General features: G+C 51.0%; 4 protein-coding genes across 8 annotated transcripts; 2 read left to right on the forward strand and 2 right to left on the reverse strand.

Moving 5' to 3' along the window:
- The first annotated feature begins 1,549 nt into the window (after positions 1-1,549).
- SLC37A4 (solute carrier family 37 member 4) lies at positions 1,550-10,360 on the forward strand. 3 transcript variants are annotated; one of them, XM_060604948.3, is made up of 10 exons: positions 1,550-1,616; positions 2,815-3,157; positions 4,028-4,260; positions 4,573-4,816; positions 5,329-5,487; positions 5,731-5,816; positions 6,341-6,454; positions 6,669-6,734; positions 7,072-7,210; positions 7,333-8,075. In XM_060604948.3, the coding sequence occupies exons 2-10, from the start codon at positions 3,010-3,012 to the stop codon at positions 7,497-7,499; spliced, it is 1,356 nt and encodes a 451-aa protein (XP_060460931.2). In that variant the 5' UTR covers positions 1,550-1,616; positions 2,815-3,009; the 3' UTR covers positions 7,500-8,075. The 3 variants fall into 3 exon arrangements, with proteins under 3 accessions (XP_060460931.2, XP_060460933.2, XP_060460932.2); XM_060604950.3 differs by lacking the exons at positions 1,550-1,616; positions 7,333-8,075 and adding an exon at positions 10,249-10,360 and having other exon boundaries at positions 1,664-3,157; XM_060604949.3 differs by lacking the exons at positions 1,550-1,616; positions 6,669-6,734 and having other exon boundaries at positions 1,673-3,157.
- Positions 8,935-11,991, reverse strand: TRAPPC4 (trafficking protein particle complex subunit 4). The gene is made up of 5 exons (XM_060604958.2): positions 11,737-11,991; positions 11,399-11,573; positions 10,305-10,408; positions 9,561-9,687; positions 8,935-9,279 (listed from the first exon to the last, which is right to left on the reverse strand). The coding sequence occupies exons 1-5, from the start codon at positions 11,909-11,911 to the stop codon at positions 9,201-9,203; spliced, it is 660 nt and encodes a 219-aa protein (XP_060460941.1). The 5' UTR covers positions 11,912-11,991; the 3' UTR covers positions 8,935-9,200.
- Positions 11,992-12,288: 297 nt separating this feature from the next.
- Positions 12,289-14,513, forward strand: RPS25 (ribosomal protein S25). The gene is made up of 5 exons (XM_060604959.2): positions 12,289-12,405; positions 12,639-12,734; positions 13,274-13,457; positions 14,269-14,367; positions 14,461-14,513. Exons 1-4 carry the CDS (start codon positions 12,403-12,405, stop codon positions 14,361-14,363), a joined length of 378 nt encoding a protein of 125 aa, XP_060460942.1. The 5' UTR covers positions 12,289-12,402; the 3' UTR covers positions 14,364-14,367; positions 14,461-14,513.
- On the reverse strand, positions 14,477-21,288 carry CENATAC (centrosomal AT-AC splicing factor). 3 transcript variants are annotated; one of them, XM_060604952.2, is made up of 12 exons: positions 21,099-21,288; positions 20,807-20,970; positions 20,300-20,398; positions 18,028-18,159; positions 17,835-17,901; positions 17,697-17,759; positions 17,301-17,365; positions 17,046-17,151; positions 16,122-16,152; positions 14,986-15,075; positions 14,779-14,911; positions 14,477-14,692 (listed from the first exon to the last, which is right to left on the reverse strand). In XM_060604952.2, exons 1-12 carry the CDS (start codon positions 21,216-21,218, stop codon positions 14,620-14,622), a joined length of 1,143 nt encoding a protein of 380 aa, XP_060460935.1. In that variant the 5' UTR covers positions 21,219-21,288; the 3' UTR covers positions 14,477-14,619. The 3 variants fall into 3 exon arrangements, with proteins under 3 accessions (XP_060460935.1, XP_060460936.1, XP_060460938.1); XM_060604953.2 differs by lacking the exon at positions 18,028-18,159; XM_060604955.2 differs by lacking the exons at positions 14,477-14,692; positions 14,779-14,911; positions 16,122-16,152.
- Between the last annotated feature and the right edge of the window lie 1,299 nt (positions 21,289-22,587).

Genomic DNA, 22,587 nt, shown 5'->3' on the forward strand with positions numbered 1-22,587 from the left:
TTTGGATACTAACACTTTATTGGATATGTCATTTGCAAATATCTTCTCCCATTGAGTAGGTTATCTTTTAGTTTTGTTGGGGATCCTTCACTTCATCCGGGTGCTCAGTTAGCTTGAAGTTCTTCAGCAGATTCTTCTTTCTCTGTGAACCACTTTCAGAGTCATTTGGACTTTCAGAATCAGGTGAATCATTATCATCATCATCATCATCATCATCTCCAGCCATATTACCTTCTGCGCCATGATCCTCCTACCTCACTGAAGCCAAGTCTACAATGTCCTCAATATCTTTCTGATAGTTTACTATCCGTACTTTGCTGATATTAAGACTCCCAGTTCTTCATTACTTTTATCTTCTCCTAAATCGGCTGCCTCCCAATTGCTAGATCCAAGATTGTCATCTGGGAGGCTGAATGCTTCATCTTTCTGCTCATGGGAATCCCTGGCTGCATTCATTGTTCTGGGTACCCAGACGGGAAATGAGGGGAAATACCGAACCCACCCACGATTCTCATCAGAATCCAATCAAGGGGCACCTGGGCGGCTCAGTCGGTTGCGCATCTGACTTTGGCTCAGGTCATGATCTCAGTTTGTGAGTTTGAGCCCTGTGTTGGGCTCTGTGCTGACAGCTCGGAGCCTGGAGCCTGCTTCAGATTCTGTGTCTCCCTCTATCTCTGCCCCTCCCTCACTTGTGCTCTCTCTGTCTCTCAAAAAATGAATACACGTTAACAAAATAAAAATAAAATAAGAGCTTTCATGAGGCATTCTGGAGTGGCACTGGTGGTGGCTGATTGCAGGCTTCTCCTCCCTTCCCTGATCACCTTCCTAATCTAAAAGATCTTTGCTGTCAACTTTGGAACACTTAGAATTCTTTCAGCAATTCTCCAGTAGTCTGTGAAAGCGATTACCTAAATTTTCTAAATTCTTATCTAAATCTTCTGTTGAGGGGCTCCTGGCTGGCTCAGCTGGTGGAGTATGTGACTCTTGATCTTGGAGTTGTGAGTTCGGGCCCCACTTAGAGAATATTTAGAAAAATAAAATCTTTAAAAAATAATAATAAATCTTCTATTGAGTCCTCACATGAACCTATGAGGTTGGTAAGAAACTGGGGTTCATAGAAATTATTACCCGAGGTCACATTGTTAAAATGTAGTGGGTCCAGGATTAGAATTTAAGGTTTATTCCTGGCCAGGCACTTTAAACACCCCGTGTATTTTGTCTTAACTTTGTCCCCAACAGTCTGATTACAAATCAAATGTTCATACTGTATTTATTGAAGACTGCTTTAATTTCTTACAGAAAAGACTGTGCTCTCTACAAGGCTTTTTCCAGACTGTTAACGCGGAACAGTGATTGGTAGCGGGAGGCGCTCACTAAAAACTGGTATGTTGAATGCCATCGGTTAAAGAAGGGACCTACGAGTCCAGCCCCTAAGGGGCGCTGTTCTCACCCAAGGACCAGTACTACGGGCAGCTTTGGACTACACCCTTGGAGGTGGACTTGGCTCTCAGCCAGCTAGGCGCAGGCGGAGGCCCCGCCCCCTAGCGAGCGCAGGCGCATGCGCATGCGGTCCCGCCTCCGGGCTCTGTCCTATTCCGGCTCCCGCCTGAGTGCAGGTAGCGGGACAAATGCTGGGGAGGGGTGCCGCCTGAAGGCGGGGCTGGAGGGGGAGTCTCGGGTCTTGGGGCTCCTTTGTTAGAGCCCCAGTAAAGGTTGCCGTAACTTCCTATCCAAAGCGGAGGTGTTCCTGCAGCTGCCCCTTCTGGGATGAGGGGCAGTTCCTGGGTCTGGGGGCCTCTGAGGCGCTGCTCTGCACCAGCATGCACCTGCTTTTTTTTGTCGCACCAGTCGGTGTCTCCGTACCTCTCCGGCTGCCGGGTCTGTGGCCTCGCAGCCCGAGTCAGGTGTCCTGGGTAGCTTGAGGACACGGGGCTGGGCAGGTGCCGAGAGCCTGCGCCTGGCCCCGTCCTGCTGGGCTGAGCCACTAGGCGCCTGGAGCGAGGAGCCTCCGGGAGACTATGAGCGGTCGCCTGCTCGGCTCTCGCCTACGCCTTCTGCTCCAATTGCTTTCCTAATCGAGCGGAAAAGCCGGGGGCGTGTTGCCGGGGCCCCAGAACGCTAGCGGGCTCGGCAGTGCAGCCTGAAGTCCGCGGGTGGACCTTCCCGCCCACGGGTCGTGCTGTCACTCGCCCTGCAGCCCCCAGCCAGCCAGAGGGCACCCCACACTGGCGTCATAGGGTAAAGGGACCCGAGGCAGCTGAGTGACCATGACCGCAGGCTTTACAGGGGCTTTCAGTGCAACAGGGGCTTGCGCTGGGAAGTTCCCCTCGCTTACAATTCTGCAACTATCCATAAACAGCTACATCCCGATGTGTGCTAGGCATTGGGAGTTACAGGGCTTGAGTCAGCAGCCCTAAGAAGGCTTGGAAGTGGGGGTATGTGTCTGAGTGTGTGTGTGTGTGTGTGTGTGTGTGTGTGCGCGTGTAGAAACTAACCGAGCACCTAGTGCAGTGTCTGGCAACCAGTAAACTTTGGCTGAATGAATGAGAAGGTAGGTGGCTGAGGGAGCAGGGCTAGAGAGGGCAGCTCTGTTTTATCCCACCCCTGCCTCCCCTGGGCTCAGGCAGACAAAAGTAATTAGGTTGAGCCTTTAATCACAGCTGGTTTCACAGGCAGGCGGACAAGGAAGAGCGGAGAAAGGCAGAAATTCTAGGGACACAGCGTGCTGGCTTATGGGCAGTGCCTCCCTCTGGGACCCCCTCCAGCCCCCACAGATTCTCCGACAGTAATCTCCTGTTTTCTTGTCTCCCTCAGGACACTGGGTTCCCTACGAGCTGCCCCAGGCTTAATGATTGTCCAGAAGGTGGCTATAAAGGGAGCCTGGGAGGCTGGGTGGAGGAGGGAACAGAGAAAGCCTAACTCAGCAGATCTGGTCACTGAGAGAGCCACAGGCAGGAGCTGTGGTCGGAGGCTTCGCGTCTTGGCCACTGGGGCCTGCTCCCTTCCACCATGGCCGCCCAAGGCTACAGCTATTACCGCGCTGTGATCTTCTCAGCCATGTTTGGAGGCTACAGCCTGTACTACTTCAACCGCAAGACCTTCTCCTTTGTCATGCCGTCGTTGGTGGAGGAGATCCCTCTGGACAAGGACGACTTGGGTGAGCCACGGAAGGGCAGGGTGGTGGGCCCTGGGACCCAGGACCCGTAGGACAAGTTGGTGTTGGTGGCAGTGTCGTGCATAAAGGCACGTAGCGTGTGTGGAGCGTCTGCACAGTGGAGGGTAGGGAGAGTCGGCACACGCCGACCGGACTCTGAAAACCATACGCCTGGCTGTGGGCTAAGCACCAGGAGTGTGTAGTCGATACGCGTCTGAGGAGGGCTGCCTGTGTGATGTGTCTTCGTGTGCCTGTGACCCACATGCGCCCCCAGAGGTCTGGCTTATTCCGAGTACGTTTAGGGGGCTTCTGGGCATGGTTTCCACACCTCGTGGGTGCGTGCTGAGACCACAGGGTGCACGCTGGCCACTGACGTCGTAAGCAATGGGAACTGGAGACCTGGCACAGGAACTTCACGTGGCCCCGCACGCTACATTTCAGGGGGAATAACGTCCTCGATTCCAATTCTAAGCTCTTTGCCCCATGCCCAGAGGTGGGGGTGACGGAATTGCTAGAAGCCCTGGGTCGGCATCCAGGGTGAGGAGGAAATGTAATCAGGCATGGGTAAATCCCAGGGTGGGGCTGCCCTGTTCTCCCCTTCTTGCCCCCTGACAGCTGCAGCGGGAACTCTCCAGGTTGAAAAGTCAAGGGTCAGCCTGGGGCTAGCGCCGGCGGTGAGGAGGGGTAGCGGCGCCCCCTGAATGGGTGCTGGGATTCCAACACAGGCTGCTTCTGGTCCCCTTGGAAGGAACCTATCTCACCCTGCCAGGCACCTCTACACCCGTGACCCCATGCCTTCCTCCGTCCCTCCTGTGCCCTTGCCCTGGCCCCTAACCCCCTAGGTGTGCTGCTTCCTGCTCCCCTCCCCTGCAGGGCTCATCACCAGCAGCCAGTCGGCAGCCTACGCCATCAGCAAGTTTGTGAGCGGGGTGCTGTCTGACCAGATGAGTGCCCGCTGGCTCTTCTCTTCCGGGCTGCTTCTGGTCGGCCTGGTCAACGTAGTCTTTTCCTGGAGCTCCATGGTACCTGTCTTTGCTGCTCTCTGGTTCCTCAATGGCCTGGCACAGGGGCTGGGCTGGCCCCCCTGTGGGAAGATCCTGCGGAAGGTGAGTGTCTGCTCCCAAGAAGCCAGTTGAGACTGGCCGAGGGGATGCCTACAGGGCATGTGGGAGTACCAGCACCCCCATCCCAGAGCGGGTTCCTCGGGAGTTCCAGTCCAACTCCTGTTGCTCGTCGAGATATTTTAGGAGCTAAACATGGTGGGATCAGGTGGCAGATGAGGGAATTGGCCCTGCCAAGTAGAGGCGCCCTCTTCCTCGTCCCTGTAATGTGAGCTTCTAGGTCCGCCCCTGCCCCACCTGACCCTCACCTTCAACGTGTTTAACGTGGGCACCTACTCTGAACCCTCTGCCCCACAGTGGTTTGAGCCATCTCAGTTTGGCACCTGGTGGGCCGTCCTGTCAACCAGCATGAACCTGGCTGGAGGGCTGGGCCCTATCCTGGCAACCATCCTCGCCCAGAGCTATAGCTGGCGCAGCACGCTGGCCCTGTCTGGGGCGCTCTGTGTAGTTGTCTCCTTCCTCTGTCTCCTGCTCATCCACAATGAACCTGCTGACGTTGGGCTCCGGAACCTGGACCCCGCCCCCTCCAAGGACAAGAAGGGTGAGCACGCACCCAAGCCGAATCCCTGGGGCACCTTCATCCACGATTCATTTGGCAGACTTTCACTGAGGTCTGGCTGTATGCCTGGCCCTGTGCTAGCCGATGGAGGCAGGGGGAGGGATGGTGGTGGCAAGTTGGTGGGGAGTAAATAAAACTCCGTTCCAAGAGACACTTAAGTACCAGACAAGCGGCAGAGCCAACAAATGCTGTGTGACTCATGTTATATCCCAGTCCTTCCTCACAGCAGAGCCAGGCTTCCCTGTCCTGTCCTGGACAGCATCCTAAGCTTAAGTGGCTTGGGTGCCTTCCTCCATGTGCCCTGGTCCCTGTTTCATTTGCTGAGGCCTATAGTGGAGGCGACAGGGTAGAACAGTGGGTGAAGGGGTGCCTTCCTGCTGGTCCCTGGCTGTGTGGATGGACTCTGGCCCTGTGGCTGGCTAATGAGTGGTGGGGGCTCAGTCGGGGCAGAGCAGCAAGAGTGGAGCCTCAGGCCTGGCTTCTCCTGCCCCCAGGCTCCTCGAAGGAGGAGAGTACTTTACAGGAGCTGCTGCTGTCCCCCTACCTGTGGGTACTCTCCACGGGCTACCTCGTGGTATTTGGAGTAAAGACCTGCTGTACTGACTGGGGCCAGTTCTTCCTCATCCAGGAGAAAGGACAATCCGTCCTCGTGGGTAAGATGAGTTTGGAACGGGGGTGGGCCTAGGGAGCAGGAGTCAATGAAGGGGATGGGAAGTTTAGGCCCAGCTTCTCTTTATCCCTTCCTTCTTTCCCTGAGGCCAGGCACTACTCAGACAGCTGTGGTCGGTCACCCTTGGGGACCCTGTACCTCTCTGGGTTTAAGCCAGTCTGGGACAACCCCAGTGTGTAACACCCACCCTTCCTTTCCCTCTTCCCACCACAACTCCCTACTCCAGGTAGCTCCTACATGAGTGCCCTGGAGGTTGGGGGCCTTGTAGGCAGCATCGCAGCTGGCTACCTGTCAGACCGGGCCATGGCAAAGGTGAGTGGGCAGACGGGACAGGAAGGAGGAGGGTCCCTTTAAATCTTCCCAGTGTGACTGGGACAGGCACCAGAGAGGCGGGAGCCCTGGGGCACGGGCAGGCTGGCATAAGCCAGTTTAGGTTGGGGGAGGTTGGAATGATTCCAGGCTGCCATTATTCGCTGGGGGTGTGAAGGTTAAGATTCTTGGGGAAAAGGCTTTAAATGATGTCAAGGAGAGCTGGAATGTCTCTCAGCCTGGCAGTGGGCTTCTCCACAGCCCCAGGAAAACTGGGGTTGAGGAGGAAGCAGGTGCAGCTTGCCAGCACATGTCCCGACCCTGCCCCGTGGTGGAGGAAGGGATGTTGTGGAGTTTGGCCTCTGAACACAACGAGCAGGTCCCGGGGCCTCCCAGAGCTGCCCGGGGCCAAGAGCTGTGGTGGGATTGCCAAAGACCTGTCAGCAGAGGCCCTGCTGTATCAGAGTCCAGGGGTGGAGGTTCTCTGCTGCTTTTAGGCCCTGACATTGCTGGGACTGTATCCACAGGCAGGCCTATCCATCTACGGGAACCCTCGCCATGGCCTGTTGCTGCTCATGATGGCTGGCATGACCGTGTCCATGTACCTCTTCCGGGTCACTGTGACCAGTAACTCCTCCAAGGTAAATGAGGGCCTGGCCCACAACAGGCACAAGGATGAGAAAGCGAGGGCCGCCGACTCTCAGGCTTCCTCTCCCTGGCTCCACCCTGGCCCAGGCCTTTCTTTGCCTCTCAGATCTCCCTTTCCAGGTCTGTCTTACCTCGTGTCCTCTTTGTACTTTGGTGCCCCTCCTGGACTCGGGACTTGGTTTCCTTTTCTTTCCTGTGCTCCTCTAGGATGTTGTTTTCTGGACTCCAGCTCTTCACCCTCTCGCTGAGCTCACAGGCTTTACGGAGCACGAGGTGCCTTATCTCTGGTTTTCTTCCTGGTTTGTCTTACCCTTGTCCTACTGTCTTCCTTGCCCCTAGCCAATCCAGCTAGCATGAGCTCTGAGAAGAGATAGCATCTAACTGGGAGGGATGGCTTCTGTACCTCCTTCACCTACCCACACAGGCCCTCGGGTTGGCTCGGTGCGGCACTCACTCCTCTAGCTCTGCCCTGTCCATTATATCAGAAAGTGGGGTGAGGGAGGTCATTTCCTGTGTCCTTACTACAGTTATTTGTTCTGTCCTCTGGCAGAGGTAGATAGGTAGGTAGGCTCTCTCAAACTCTGAATGCCACTCTGTGCTGCCCTTGCAGCTCTGGATCCTGGTGTTGGGAGCTCTGTTCGGTTTCTCCTCCTATGGTCCCATTGCCTTGTTCGGAGTTATAGCCAATGAGAGTGCTCCTCCCAACTTGTGCGGCACCTCCCATGCCATCGTGGGACTCATGGCCAACGGTAAGCGGAGTCTCCATCTCACCCCTACTTGTGCCTCGCACTTAAGCCAGCTATAGGCTGGGGCAGGCCCCGCCGGCCCTAGCCTCACAAATGACCCAGACTCTTCCCCTCCTCCTTGGCAGTGGGCGGCTTTCTGGCTGGGCTGCCCTTCAGCACCATTGCCAAGCACTATAGCTGGAGCACAGCCTTCTGGGTGGCCGAAGTGATCTGTGCAGTCAGCACAGTCGCCTTCTTTCTGCTACGAAACATCCGCACCAAGATGGGCCGAGTGCCCAAGAAGGCTGAGTGAAGACAGTACAGGCACCTGTGCATCCTCTCCCACCTGTGGACCTTCCCCTGCACAGGGCTGGGGAGGTGCGGGGGCGGGGAGAAAGAAAGTGGGGCTGCTCTGGCTACCGATGAACCTTGGATCGCCTTTTTTGCTCCTTTTCCCTCGCCCAGGTGGCGCTGGAAGTTATCAGTGGCTAATGAGGTCCCAGCTCCCCATCCTGTGCTCTATTTAAAAGACAACTTTTGTTCTTGGACTTCATTAGCTCCAATTTCCTGCCTTCAAACAGGAAACCCCTACAGTGAGGGAGTCTCCAATACCCTCTTCCTCTCCTGAACCCTGCCCCACCCCCACCCCACCCCACCCCACCCCACCCCATCCCCACAAGAGGTGAGGCTCCTCCTGTAGCTGCAGGGCACCAATGGGCCATGATTTCTGCCCTAAGGCCTCTTAGCACACGGTGACTGTTCTTGCCAATACCTCAAGATTCCAGGCAGAGAGGAGGCCATCACTCTCACCAATACCCCGGGAACACCGGGGCCTGGGTGGGAGGGAGGAAGACTTGATAAAGAGATTAAAACTAGATTTGATACTAAACACAGTGAGCCATTCTTTCAAAAGGGGTATTACAGACCAGAGACAGTTTTCCTTGGAAAATATTCTCTTGCTACCTGCTTTTTCCACCCCAAAAAGGACAGACTTCATTTCCTTGGAATGGGAGATCTGACATATACTCCTTTTAGCTTATGTCTCCTTTGCCTTCAACTTTACACTGTATAATTCAATGATCATTTTAGAGATGAAGCTACTGGGTTTCAGACAAATTAAATACTTTGATGGAGGGAATCAGTAAACAGTGGCTTATAATTTTTTTTTTAATGTTTATTTATTTTTGAGAGAAGGAGATAGAGGGTGAGCAGGAGAGGGCCAGAAAGAGGGGGAAACAAGAATCGGAAGCAGGCTCCAGGCTGTCAGCACAGAGCCCGACACGGGGCTCGAACTCACAAACTGTGAGATCATGACCTGAATTGAAGTCGGCCACTCAACCGACTGAGCCACCTAGGCGCTCCGAACAGTGGCTTATGATAGCATAGTCAGAAAGCCTGGGTTCAAACTCACGCAGTTAGTAACTAGCTTTGAGACTCTGAGGCATAGAGTGTCTGTACCTTGCTAAATCTCTTGTCCATAGTAGAATGTACCCCCTGAGATTAGGGTGAGGTTTAAGTTTGATAAAGCAGTAAAGGCTGGCTATAAACATTTGATAAATATTCCACCATCACCCTAGAAATCAGCAATTCTGGAACTAGACCAAGGTCCTGACTTAAAGCCCCAAGTTCATTCATTTAATGAACACTTATTTTTTTTCTATTGGAACATATCTCATCTCAGAATTCTCTTCTCATTCCTGTCTACCCACCAGATCCTTTCCCCCCAAACCATCAATTAGGATAGCAAACACAGATCAAAGGAATGTTTATTTAGCATTTATGGACCTACTCCCTCCATAAATAAGTCTGTACAGAGTTGGGAAATAGGCCCACGATAGACACGGGAGGGCAGAGAGCAGTATTAAGGCTCAGGGATCAGTATGTGTCATCAGGCTCTGCACCCTCCCATTGTCAAGTGCACTAAGGAAGCTGTGAGGATCTCCATCGGAGTGGATACAGCAGACTTCCTGCTGCAGGATCTCTCAAAATTTGGGAGATCCATTGCAGGCTCAGCCTATGACCCAGGTCCAAAAGTTCCAGCCTTCTCTGCCACCTCCAGGGCTAACTTCAGGTTCTGGTCAAACAGCTCACACCTAGGCCAGACCCAAGTGGCACAGATGAGGACAAAGTGTAAAGTCTCAGACTCTTCCCCACTTTGGGTGCCGAGGTAGAGCCAGTGGAAACTCTTCCGTGAAGAAGGATATGAACCCCATAGGAAAGTCTTTAGTCTTTCAAAATAGCAAGAAAAGGCTAGTCACTTTTGTTTTATTTGAAAAATAACTCTTCTTACACTTTTGAAAAATATCCTTGGGGAAGAGCACAAAGAGAAGGGCGAGGACGCTTTGACCAATATCTGGGGAGGGCGACTACCTACCTGATAGGCATTTCCAGGGAGTAGAATGGATTCTTGAGGGCAAAGTCTGAGTAAATCTCATAAATCTTTCGGAGAAGAGAATCTATTCCAGCTTGCCTGGGATCTGCCAGTACCACAAACTTGATCCCTGGAGAAGGGCCAGGAATGGTTACCAAAGAGTGGAGAAAAGCAAATAACATCATCCTGTGTGTGTGTGTAGCATTTTCATAAGCCCATTTTTACTTTTATCCTATTGCTCCGTAAAGCAGGAAAACCAAGACTGTGGATCTGTAAGACCAGAGCAGTAACATGACTTTATCACATCACCCAACTGATTGAGACCAAGCTTTGATTTCTAGCTCTGTCACTTAATTCCTAGTCTTGTGGTCCCTCGGCAGCAAGTGCCAGGCAGGAAACAAATTCAGGAAGTTTTCAATTATCCCCATTAAGGGAGTGAGGCAATGACATGATCCAAAGGTCATTTCCATTTGGCATTCAAGTTTCATTTGGAAACACTTACCAAAACATGTGCAACATTAAGGTTTTATCTGCACACAAGATAACCATGGCTGAGCGTGCTGGGTGGTGTGGGCAAAACTGGCATCAGATTAAATATTGGTTTTAGAGTTGCAAAACAGATGTGTCTGTGCAATTGTCCCAGGAAAAGCTAACCACCACCCCCTTGCTTACCAAAGTTGTCTCTGGTCAGTCCCTTCCCCCAACCAGCCCCCAGTGCATCCCTTTGGCCTATCTGAAGACGCATACCTGTCAGTGTCTGGAAACAGTGCAGTTTGAACGTGTCGGTCTCCAGCATCTCAATGCCTGAGCTGCCCTGTTCTGGAGACAGCTGGGAACCGATTGCGAACAGCCTATTTGCAAAGGAGGTAAGGTTGGGAATGCACCCCACTGTTTTAAGGGAGGGGTGCTGCTCAAACTTTTCCACTGAAGTAACCCTAGCTGCTGAGGAGTTTACATTACACTCTGAGAGGTCAGAAGAGGCAGTGTGATGGTTTGTGAGTTTGAGCCCCGCGTCAGGTTCTGTGCTGACAGCTCAGCCTGGAGCCTGCTTCAGATTGTGTCTCCCCTCTCTCTTGCTTGGGAGCTCTCTCTCTCTCTCTCTCAAAAATAAACAAACATTAAAAAAAAAAAAAAAGGAAGAGGCAGCTTCCTCAATTGCCTAGCAGAAGCACCAAAATTTCTTTAAAATTCATTTGAACTTTGCATGTAGTTTACACTCCTACTCTGCTGTAAAGCATTTTACCTTGAAAGCTTTGGGTGAAATTAACACTGGGACTATGCGCCAGGGTTACTTACCCCATGACTATAATTATCCAGCATAGGTCATACTATAGTTGAGAGCAGGAAAAGGTCTTAAAGATCATTTAGTTCAGTTACCTTAAAGACTTAGAAACTAAAGCTGAGGGAAGTTGACTTACACAAGATCACACCATTGCCAGTATTATCTAAAGCCTAGTTATACTGGACTCGTTCTTTTTCTTTTCATAACACAAGAACTGATGACCTAAAAGGAGGCAAAGAGGGGCGCCTGGGTGGCTCGGCTGGTTGAGCGTCCGGCTCTTGGTTTCCGCTCGGGTCACAATTTCCTGGCTCCTGGGTTCGAGCTCTGCATCGGCTCCCTGCTGACACTGCAGAGCCTGCTTGGAAATCACCCTTTCCCTCTCTTTCTGCCCCTCCCTTGCTTGCGCGTGCTCTCTCAAAATAAATAAGCTTAAAAAAAAGAAAAGGCAAAGAAAGGTAAGCACTGCTGCTCAGGAGACTTCCCGCAGAACCACACTAATCCAGCTAGCCTAAGGGCCAAGTGAAGGCCAAAAGGCACTAGACAGGGTTGGGGGACTTACGAGTGAAACATGGAGGCCAGCATGAGCTTCTCATTGGAGGTGAGGCGGGGTCGGCCGAACCGAATGGACACCGGGTAATTAGCAGGGTTGCCCAGGTACTCCAGCACCTCTTTCCCATCGGCCGTGTACTTGCCGTTCACGTCCACGCCATTGATGGCCAGCACTGCGTGGCCCACTGTAGAGGTGAAGCTAAGGGTCAACGAAGCCCCAGCGTGGGGACTCCGCTGATGGGACCAGCGACCCGGCCTCACCCCCTCTCCCCCCACCCTACTGCCCAGCAGAGACACCAGCCCACTCCGCAGCACCGGGCCCGCCCATCGGACGCAATCCTAGCCCACCCCGGATGCCGTCGCGCTGGCCGAAGGCAACCAGCACACGCTCGTCGTGCAGCTTGAGCAGCAGATCAAGAGGGTAACTGAAAGTTTTCTCAGCCTCGGCCCGTGGCGCGTAGCTGTCCAACTGGTAGATGAGGCCGCCAGCTTTGTTCACCACGTACACGCTAAAAATCGCCATTGCGGCCGCTGCCCCTCAGAGGCGGGGATTCGGCTTCTTCCAGACGGCCCCGCCCCGGAACCGCAGTCGCGGGACCCGCCCCTCGCCCCCGCCCCCTCCTCCCAGCCTCGCAAAGCCGGCGCCTGCGCACTTGTAGCACCACGCTTAGCGGGATCGTGGGGGTAGTTACGGAGGCCGGCAGATTGTTTTCTCTCTTTATTAGTTTCCAGGACCAGGGGATAGCGACGTGTGACTACCTCGCAACTAGCGGCAAAGTCCAAAAGGCCGCGGACAGTGTTCGGGGTGCGCGGCTGGGGAACGACAACCACCCTCCCTGCCGCCCGCTGGACGAGGGGGCTGGACCTACGACCTTCCGCCGCTGGCTCCGCCCCTTGCCCCGGAAACGCTTGCTGAGGGTGGAGGTTTCTGGGCCCGTGCGTGAGCGCCGCTTCCTTTTTTGTCCGACATCTTAGCGAGGCTGCGGTGTTGGCTGTTGCTCTCTGAGCTTCGCTATGGTGAGCTCTTCCGAGTGGGAAACTGGTGCGGCTGCGAGAGCCGGGAAGCGCTGGGACGGGGTGGAGGCGGCACCAGACGCAGGGCCCCAGACTTGCCGGGCTGCTTCGGGCGGGCGGGGGGATTGCTTCACCCATGTGCTCAGGTAGTGGGGTTTGGGCGGGGTGGGGGCGCCGTTGCAGACGGAGCGTGGGGCTGCCGTGTGATCTGGCTGCGTTCTCCCTTTTCCGCACAGCCGCCCAAGGACGACAAGAAGAAGAAAGATGCCGGGAAATCGGCCAAAAAAGACAAAGACCCAGTGAACAAATCGGGGGGCAAGGCCAAAAAGAAGGTAGGCGTGGAGTCCTCCAAGAGTGGGAGACACTGGGGACGCCGGGCCCGTGTAGCTGTAGTAATAAATGACGTGTATAGTAAATGGCTTTTAAGGTTGTGGCGTCTAGAGTCCGAGGACTAGAATTGTGCTCTCAAACCGTTTTGTGTTGGGAAGAATGGGGTGGTACACAGTAAGTGAATGTAGTCTGATGGTCACGTGGTGTTCTAATTGATTTAGTGGGGCTTAGCCTACACCCGAAACTCTTGCAGATGTGTTCGGGGGTGGTTGTTTTTTTTCTTTTTAATCTAACTTATCTTGGATAACGTAAATGGCAATGGGGTCTTTTTTTTGTATCTTGGTTTCAGATTACTTGAATCTTAGTTTGCAGAGTTGCTGTAAATTCTAAATTTCGTAGATTTCTGTAGGGCAAGAACAGACAACTTTGCAGTATATTCCTATGGCTATGGAAGAAAAGTTCCGGTGACACAGATGGTTTGGTGAGGGAAAGAGTAATTTCTTCCAGGGAATGCTGACTGTCCTTTTTCTTTTGGGAGCAGAAGTGGTCCAAAGGCAAAGTTCGGGACAAGCTCAATAACCTGGTCTTGTTTGATAAAGCAACGTATGACAAACTCTGTAAGGAAGTTCCCAATTATAAGCTTATAACTCCAGCTGTCGTTTCTGAGAGACTGAAGATTCGAGGTTCCCTGGCCAGGGCAGCCCTTCAGGAGCTCCTTAGTAAAGGTGAGAGGGGTAAATCGTACCGGTGTGCTTTTGCATGTAAAACTGGCCTGACCATGTTAGCCATCTTAAATGTGTTTTTTACTGGAATTTATTAAAATGGGCGCAGGCTAACCAGTGATTGTAATATTCTAACATGCTATCTCTAGGGTAGACCTCAAAGCGGGGTTCTTGGCCAGTGTTGTGTCATGTGGTGAAGCACAGGGATTTCTTGTGTTCTCAAGTGAATAAATCCACTTTAAGAGTCACAGAATAGGGACATCAGTTGGTTAAGCATCCAACTCTTAATTTCGGGTCAGGTTGTGATCTCCTAGTTCATGGGAGGCTTTGGGCTTATGCTAACAGTGCAGAGCCTGCTCGAGATTCTCTCCCTCTCCTTTCTCTGTTCACACTCTCTTGGTCTCTCTCAAAATACAGTTACAGAAGTAACCCAAATGTACTGAAATACAGTTACTAAAATATTAAAAGCTTTGATAGTAAATCATTTTTTATTTCTGTGTTTTAAAAATCGAGTGGTGGGTCTACTCGTAATCTCACTTTAATAGGAATATATATATTTTAAGCCCCTGGAGTGTCTAGTATGGAAATATAGTGACTTTTAAGTTTTATTAAAGTGCAATAAGGGTAACCATCCCAAGAGCAGATAGTGGGTTCCTCGTTTAGAAAGGATAAATCAAATTAGATGATCACCAAGAAACATAGGCATGCTTGCCTTTGTTATTAAACTCTCATGCTCAAATTCAGTATTTCTCACGTCTGTGAAGTATTTATTTCATAGGATTGTGTGAAAACCTTATCCTTATTTTCTCCCCAGGACTTATTAAACTCGTTTCAAAGCACAGAGCTCAAGTAATTTACACCAGAAACACCAAGGGTGGAGATGCCCCAGCTGCTGGTGAAGATGCATGAACAGGTAGGCAAGAACCTACGGGCTCATCGTGTAGAAAGTATACATCCCCCTGCTGCATAAGGCTTTATGATTGTGATTTTTCTTTTTCTTTTGCAGATTCCACCACCAACTGTACATTTTGGAAAATAAAACTTTATTAAATCAAATAAGTGGGTATGTGTCTTTTCCTAAGAAAAGCAGTTACAAAGGATAAGAGAGAAGAGCAGGTATGGGTTTGTTGGCTTGGCTTTGTGCCTCATGGTGGTTGGAAAAGTATCAGGAAACATTTGGCTTTCTTTCTTTATGTGACTGTTTGCTCCTTGCCGCAGCTTCCGTTTTAAATTGATGTCTGAAAGAAAGTGAAGGGTTAACAGGATGAAGGCTGAGATCTCTCCAAAGGGGTAGTGGGTTGGGGTCCTGGCACTGGGCCCATACCTAGATTGCCAGCGGCGTCCATTATTCCAGACGCGGCCGAAAGAGGGCAGCCAGCCTACACTGGTGCTGGTGTTGTGATCAAAGTTGGCCCCAACTCTGTCTGGGGGGAGTTTCTTCAATTTCTGTTTTTCTTCTACAAAGAAGTAAACAGTTTTCTTTGAGTAGGAAAACTTAACCCATTCCCACTCTGGAATTTTTTTTACTTACTTTCTTTAAGAAATTCTTCATAGGAGGGCCCTATTTGTTGGTTTCCAGAGCTGTATTCCTCATCTTGGACCATCCAGGGAGGTGTAGCTCCTGGAAAAGACCCATTCAGCAGAAATTAAGGCAAAGTTTTAGGCTACTGTGAAACTGCCCAAGGTAAAAGCTCTTAACTGATTGGTAACTAGAAACGTTCAAAAACAAAACCCAGGACCTTGGGAAGTTGAGGGCCCTGGACTAATTTAAAGAAACACACCTTACATGTGACATGATGTGCTGATATTTAATACCTTCGTTGAGGCATAACTGACATACAGCTGCACACATTGAAAGTGTACGATCTGAAAAGAAAAACCCTTAGAAATATTTCCTGTACCTCCCCATATCCCTGTTCACAGCCCCAGGGAACCATGGGTTTGCTTCTGTTACTCTAGTTTGCATTTTCTAGGACGTACCTGGTTTTGGTCTGGCTTCTAACAGTTTTGAGATTTATCTATGCTGCGCTTAACAACAGTTCCTTCCTTGTTGGGCACTACTCTGTCGTTGCTTTGTTGAGGGGCATATGGCTCGTTTTCAGCTTAGAGGTACTACAGATAAAGCTGTGACCATGTGTGTTGTAAGCCTGTGCGCAGGTAAGCTTTCTTTTATCTTGTAACGTCTGTATCCTATAACAGTGGGTATGTGTTTAACTTTTTAAACTCCTGAGCTGTTTTCCAATTGGTTCTGCTATTCTACATTCCTGATAGCAGTATATGAGCGTTAACACAGTCCATCTTTAATTTTAGCCACTCTGATGAGCATCTTTTTACGTGACTTCTGAGTTTTGAGTTTTTCATGTATTCAAGATACAACTCTATCTTGTTACCCACAAGATAGTACTCCATACTGTACTTTAAAATTTTTTCTAAATTTATTTTGAGATAATGCGAGTAAGGGAAGGGCAGAAAGGGGGAGAGAAAGAAACCCAAGTAGGTTTTGCACTGTCAGTGCACAGCCCAACATGGGGCTCAAACTCACAAAATGAGATCGTGACCTGAGCTTAACTGACTGAGCCACCCAGGGGCCCCGGGTAGTACTTAATCAGTTTTACTCTTTAAAATAATTGTTTCTTACCATCTGAGAAACACTGCCTTAGGCCTTACCTGAGTGGATGTTACCAATTCCTGGCGTGTCCTGTAGTTAGAAATGGAGGGGAAAAATCCCAGATGAGAAGCCAGGACAGGGTGGATACTCCTAGCTAGAGAAAGGACAAACCACAGGAGGGGGGGAGGGGTAGTGGAAGCACTACAAGTGCTAGTTCTGTGCCCTGGTTTGAAGTTAAATCCTAAGAGCACAGATAACTGAGAAACAGTCTTGTCCTCAAGAGACTTCTGGGTCTCCGTAATGAAGATGTCCAAAAACAGAATGCCTGCTAGATGCCGGTAAGCAAAACCCTTTACTCATAGGGCGTATGTATCATAGGGGAAGAGAATTGAGCATAAATCACACATTATATTTGCAGCTTTTTACATGGTACTAAGTACATTTATAACAGGCAACCTGTTCAGATAGTCATTCCATGAAAAGGTGACATTTGAACTAGGCTGAAGGAAGGTAAACGTTACTTAAGGCAATGATAACTACATGTGCAAAGACAGGAAGCACAATATGGCTGGCGTAGACAACATAAGAATAGGTGAAGCAGTGACTTTCTGTGGGACAGGAGTGCAGGAGGAATTGAAACTTGCGGGAAAGTGTATGTATCTGGAGGCCACCTTCTAGTCAGGTGATGGAAGAGGAAATAACTCATCCACAGTTAATAGAATAATAGAATGGTAGAGGTTAGCTTCAAGTGCTTATGAGATATTTATAGATATCCTACATTGAGTGGGACTTGGGGGTTCTGCAAAGGCATTGGGGCAAAGGTGTGATGAGATCACTGGAGGGTGAGGAAATGGGTCTGAGAACATACTATGGAACAACACAGAAAAGAAAGGAAGGGTTAGGATAGGTACGAAACCCAGGAGAGATGGTGTCCTGGGAACTAAGGGGACATTGGCCCTTCCTGGCTGGCTTATCCATTGTACCTGATGGCCAATGAATGTCAAAGGTTGTCCTGTTTCCATCCAGTCAAGCTCCGGGGCTGGTGGCAGGTCCAAGTAGGAAGGCTGCTGCGAGGCGGAGGCCACTTGACTGAAAAAGACAGACAGGAGCCAGGCTGGCAGATGAGGTCCTTGAGCCATGAGGATGGCACAGATGAACTTTGTTCCCATTTCCCAGCCAGAAAGTTACAGAAGGCTCTAACATGTCAGACCCTCAACAAGAATCCTTAACAAGTTTACCTGTTGGTCCCTTTCCAGCTTCCAAGCGCTGAAGAGCCTTCTTCTGGGTCTGGCACTGCCTGAGGCTGAGTTTGATTCAGGAAAAATAAATGTGTCTAGGACCCTTTAACAGTCTGTCTTGGCCATGCTCCCACCCTTCAGAAGGAAACTAGCCTATGGAAGGTACTGTCCTCGCAAACTTCCCTCCGTCCCTCCCTCCTCCCTTCCCTGCCTTGCCCACATTGCCACTGACAAGGCCTGCCCCCCTGGCAGACAGTTAAGGGAATTCAAGCTGAGCAGATGAAGCATGGAGTCCATGAGTTCTCTTAGAAGAGCTGGTAGGTGAAATGCTGGACCTGGAGAACCAGGGATCAAATGGATTTGGATACTGCTCTGGCTCCTCCGAGGGAAACCAACCTCTAAGACGGACCGAACCAGCTCCCGCCGGCTGTGCTCCACCTCACGGATCTGAGCTGCCATCTGTGGGAGAGAGGCTGCTTAGCTAGGTACAAGGTCGTAAGGTTGGGTCCTCCAGAGGCCTTTCTTTCAACTCACCTCTTTGATTACTTCATCCTCTTTTTCCTCATAGGAATCCAAACCTTTCACCATGGATTTCTTGAATCTAAAGAAAAAGGGCAAGTCAGCCAAGAACTCCAATCCCTGCCAGTTATGAAAAGACCTTCAGATCACTTTTTCTTTAAGTTTTGGTAATTTCAAAATCAAAATAGAACGAAGAACACCAATGTACCTTTCAACCAGATTCACTGTTAACATTTTGCCATACTGGCTCCACTTCTCTTCTATGCACACATTTCCTTTTTCCAAATCAAAAATGGGCTTTAGAACATCATGAGACTTAACTGAAAACTTCAGCATGCACCTAAGAACAGGAAGAGCCTAAGATACCATGAAACCATTACCATACGTAAGAAAATCAATGATCGGAGCACCTGGGTGCTCAGGTAAAGGTCCGACTCTTGATTTCAGCTCAGGTCATGATCTCGTGGTTTTGAGATCGAGCCCTGCACTGGGCTCTGTGCTGAGCATGGAGCCTGCTTGGGATTCTCTCCCTCTCCCCAACCCCCAACGTGCACATGTGTACTCTAAACATTTTTTTAAAAAAAATCAATTATCCTTTTTGATCAATTATCCTTTTGAATTGGTCCATATTTGGAACACCACCAATATGCTTGCAGTTGTTTTTATCTTACATACACATGTAAAGGTATCAGAATAATACCAATACTACTGATCCCACTATCACAAAAAAACTAAGCAAGCCTCAATTTCTTTGCAGTTTTTTAGTCCTTAGAGCCTTCTTGAGGGTATACGGTCCGAATTTTGTGTTCAAGTTACTTAAATTCTTATTCTTTTGTGATACCAATTTATATACAGTTATGATAACTTGTCACTGTTGGCAGTTAATTTTAGGATTTGCTTTCTGGCCTGATCTGAATATGTAAAACGCTGAGGGAGTGGCTCTACCACGGTGCCCCGGCAGCCTTGTGCCCATCCCTACGGGCAAAGCCTAGAACTGTAGCATCAGAGTCTTAGCCGGACGCTTGTGTGATGCCCCTGGAATACGAGAGGATGGCGGAGCTGAAAAGCTGCTGTGGGGCCATCTGCCACTCGCCTCCCGACCTCCCCCAACACCCCCGGGCCGTCATGAGAGTCTGTCATCGCCTCCGGGCTCTGATGGCAGTATGCTGCTTTCTGCCCGCCCAGATTAAAGCTGTAGGCCAGACTGGGCTCCCCAGCAGCAGGGTGTCCCGTGCTCACACTGCAGTTAGCTAGCTCTTTGTGTTTCGGGGTGGTTCTTTCTGGAGGGTGGGGCCAGGACCTGGGAAGTGGGCACTTGAGGTGTATTCTTTTTGCTGCGTATGTGATGAACAGTCTAAAGAGGGCTCGTGGTATCTTTACTGGTCAAATTAGGCTTGGTTTTGCCTTGTGCGTGTGACCTTGAAATTTGTAAGATTCAGAAGTCAAAACTAATAAAAAGTTCAGGGGCGCCCGGGTGGCTCGGTCGGTTAAGCGTCCGACTTCAGCTCAGGTCACGATCTCACGGTTCGTGGGTTCGAGCCCCGCATCGGGCTCTGTGCTGACGGCTCAGAGCCCGGAGCCTGTTTCCGATTCTGTGTCTCCCTCTCTCTCTCTGCCCCTCCCACTCTGCCCACTTGCACTCTGTCTCTCTCTGTCCCAAAAATAAATAAACATAGGAAAAAAAAAAAGTTCAAAGTGTCCATCCTCGCAATTCTCAATTATAACCTTTTCTGCTCAGCTATCCTTTATTCACCCACCAAAACCATCTGGAGCTGGGTCAGGATGTAAGGAGTGAGTGCTTTTTGGCCTCAGTTTCCCATCTCCTGCCTGTATGAACCACAGATTTGAAGGCAAGGTAGTAAGTTTTAGGCATTTCTTACCAGCCCCTCATCATTCTCCACACTGAGGACAGACATGAGTTTTTCTGTAACTTTGGCTCTGGGATCCCCTTGGGCTCCGTACCCCATAATCTCAATATAGTCCCAATAAACATAGTGTGAGGCTGCCTGTGTCCTCTTCCTGAAGCAGTCAGCACTCACCCCCACTCCGTGCTGACCAGCTTCCTGCACTCCAGTTTCTCAGGGTCCTTCAGAGGCCAGTTAAAATAGAGTCTAAAACTATTGACACTGGGGGAGTACCAGTTTCTTGCACACTATAACAAGCCTGTTCTATTTCTAAAGGACTTCATCTTCTCTGTACCACGCATTTAAATAGTTGGTTATAGTCAATTTTTGTTATATACTATTCTCCATTTGCTAACGGCATTGTAAATCCCCCCCCCCCCAAGTAGATATAAACCTTTCAAGGACTGTCACACTTTTGTGTCCAGTATAGTGCCTAGCACCATGAGTGCTATGAAAACGATAGATACTTATGAAGTCCCTACTGAATTTTCCAATTAGTAGAGGAAGCTCTAGAACCTGACCCAGACCCAGAGAAGCCCTGTTCTGTTAGTTCACCTTTCATTACCAATGACTTACCGTGCATAGTCTTGGGAGGAGATCAGAAACTTCTCTTTCATCTGGAACTCCGCCTTGTTCTCCCACCAGAATCTGTTGGTTGCTTTCTTGTGCTCCGGGCTGAGAAGGAAGGAATCATCTCAATGATCTATTACAAAACATTACTCAGCTATGCAGACATCAGATACGTAGTGCACACTGACATCGGGGTTTCTGCCTCTGGGCAAGGCGGACGATACTGTATCAGTCTCTTCCAGATGTCCAGTCTCCCTCTTCCAAGAAAAACAGAGGCATCTGATAGACGATGGGAGGTAATCCCGAGCCAGCTACCCAGCTGGCTTTCCCACCACTACCGCTGGGGCCATGGAAGCCATAAACCCTTCTACCCCTAGAGAATGCAATGCCTAAAGGTGACTCAATCCACCCTCATCAAACCATCAGAGCGTTCTTCCTCTCCCCCACTCCTAAACCCTCCCTCCCACACAAGCAGGCGAGTGGGCTGGATGAGGCTCCCAGGCCGCTTCTCACCTGGCCAGATGCTCCAGCAGCCCCCCGTGCAGCACGGTCAGGTTTCCGTGGCTCAGGTGTTTCCGCACCTCACGGCCGCAGCACAGGCACCAGCAGCACCGCTCGTGCTCCGGCACGTAACGCTCCACCTGAGCGGCGCGGATGGCTTTGCGGGCGGCCTCCACCTGCGGCGGGGAGAGGCCGTGTAGGACCCCAGGGGTCCCCCCGCACCCCACACCCTCGCGCTCTCACCGCAATGCCCGCATCCCCGCCCCCAGGCGGGCCGCGGCCCCCTTCCGCCTCCCGCCCGCACCTGGGGCAGGAGCCGCTCCAAAGCCTCCTTCAGCTGCCGCTGGTGCTTGCGACTATACACGTGTCCGCGACCACAGAAGAAGGTCTGGCGGCACAGAGGGCAACGCTGCGCGGGCGCCATGGGCCCAAGACCGCGTACCCGCGACGACCTGCCGATCTCCGGCCATTCGGTGACCCCTGACCCCCTCGGGGCGGGGCGAACCCAGCGGCCCCTGCGGCCCCCAGCGGCCGGCAGGCGCCACTGCAGGCCCTTCTGCGGCTGCGCGAGTCCTCTCCGGGGCTCCCCGTAGACGCGCAGACCCAGCCGTCCTCAAGATCCCCAGATGCCGTCTACCTAGAAAAAGTGGCAGCACCGCTGTACAGATGCACCGAAAGGACACACGCAACAGGTGACACTGCAGGACCACAGATCGCACGCATGTCGGGGCATCGTCAAGGACCCGCATCAGACACTGCAACAAATCGTAACTAGTATTATTAGGGTGCTCACTAATGTCCAGAGCTTTACGTTACCTGCCTGACCTGATCCAAACAATGTGACGCACTACCGTTACCGGCATTTTACAGATGGGAAAACAGGCACGGAGAGAAAGGAACTTTGTGGAAGGTTGCACAGGTGTTAAGCATCAAAGGCAGCACCTTGGGTTTCAGTGTTCATCAGTACCAGCTGGCAGTAAGGAATACATGCTGGAGGTGGCCTTAATTTAAGACCTAATCACAGCTGTACCCTTGCGGGGTATTCTGAGCAGCTGTTCCTGTAAAGGGGAAGCTATAAAGGGTACAGAATCATGGCTGAGGGTTAACAGACATTTTTATTCTGTAAACATGCTCATCTAGTGGAATTTTCATTCTTTACAAGCTGCTTTTCCCAGAAGGAACAGCCTTCCTGTCTGTCCTGCTCCCCTGAGCCTGAGGGTCTAAGGTGAATTGCTCCCTTACATGGCTGGAATCCCCAGGCTGTGATCTCCACCTTAGAGCATCCCCCCCCAAAAAACCTGAGGCCCAGCGCAGACCTTACTTACATAATGTGTAATGTGCCTGGGTGGCTCTGTCCGTTAAGGGTCCAACTTCAGCTCAGGTCATGATTTAGCTGTGAGTTCGAGCCCCACGTGGGGTTCTCTGCTGTGAGCACAAGGCCCGCTTCCGATCCTCCATTCCCCACGCTCTCTGCCCCTCCCCCGCTTGCACGCATGCACATGCGTGCTCTCTCTCAAAAATAAACATATAAAATTAAAAAAAATTTTAGAATGTGCCAGACAGGGGCACCTGGGTGGCTCAGTCATTTAAGTGACTGACTCTTGATTTTGGCTCAGGTCATGATCGCAGAGTTTGTGAGTTCAAGCCCTGTGTCTGGCTCTGCACGGGCAGCATGGAGCCTACTTGAGATTCTCTCTCTCTCTCTCTCTCTCTCTCTCTCTCTCTCTCTCCCTCTCCCCCCTCTCTCCCTCTCTCTCTCTCATGTACCCCTCCCCCACTTGCTCTCTCTCAAA

Source organism: Panthera onca, chromosome D1 (assembly GCF_046562875.1).
Source record: "Panthera onca isolate mPanOnc1 chromosome D1, mPanOnc1 haplotype 2, whole genome shotgun sequence".
NCBI lineage: Eukaryota > Metazoa > Chordata > Mammalia > Carnivora > Felidae > Panthera > Panthera onca.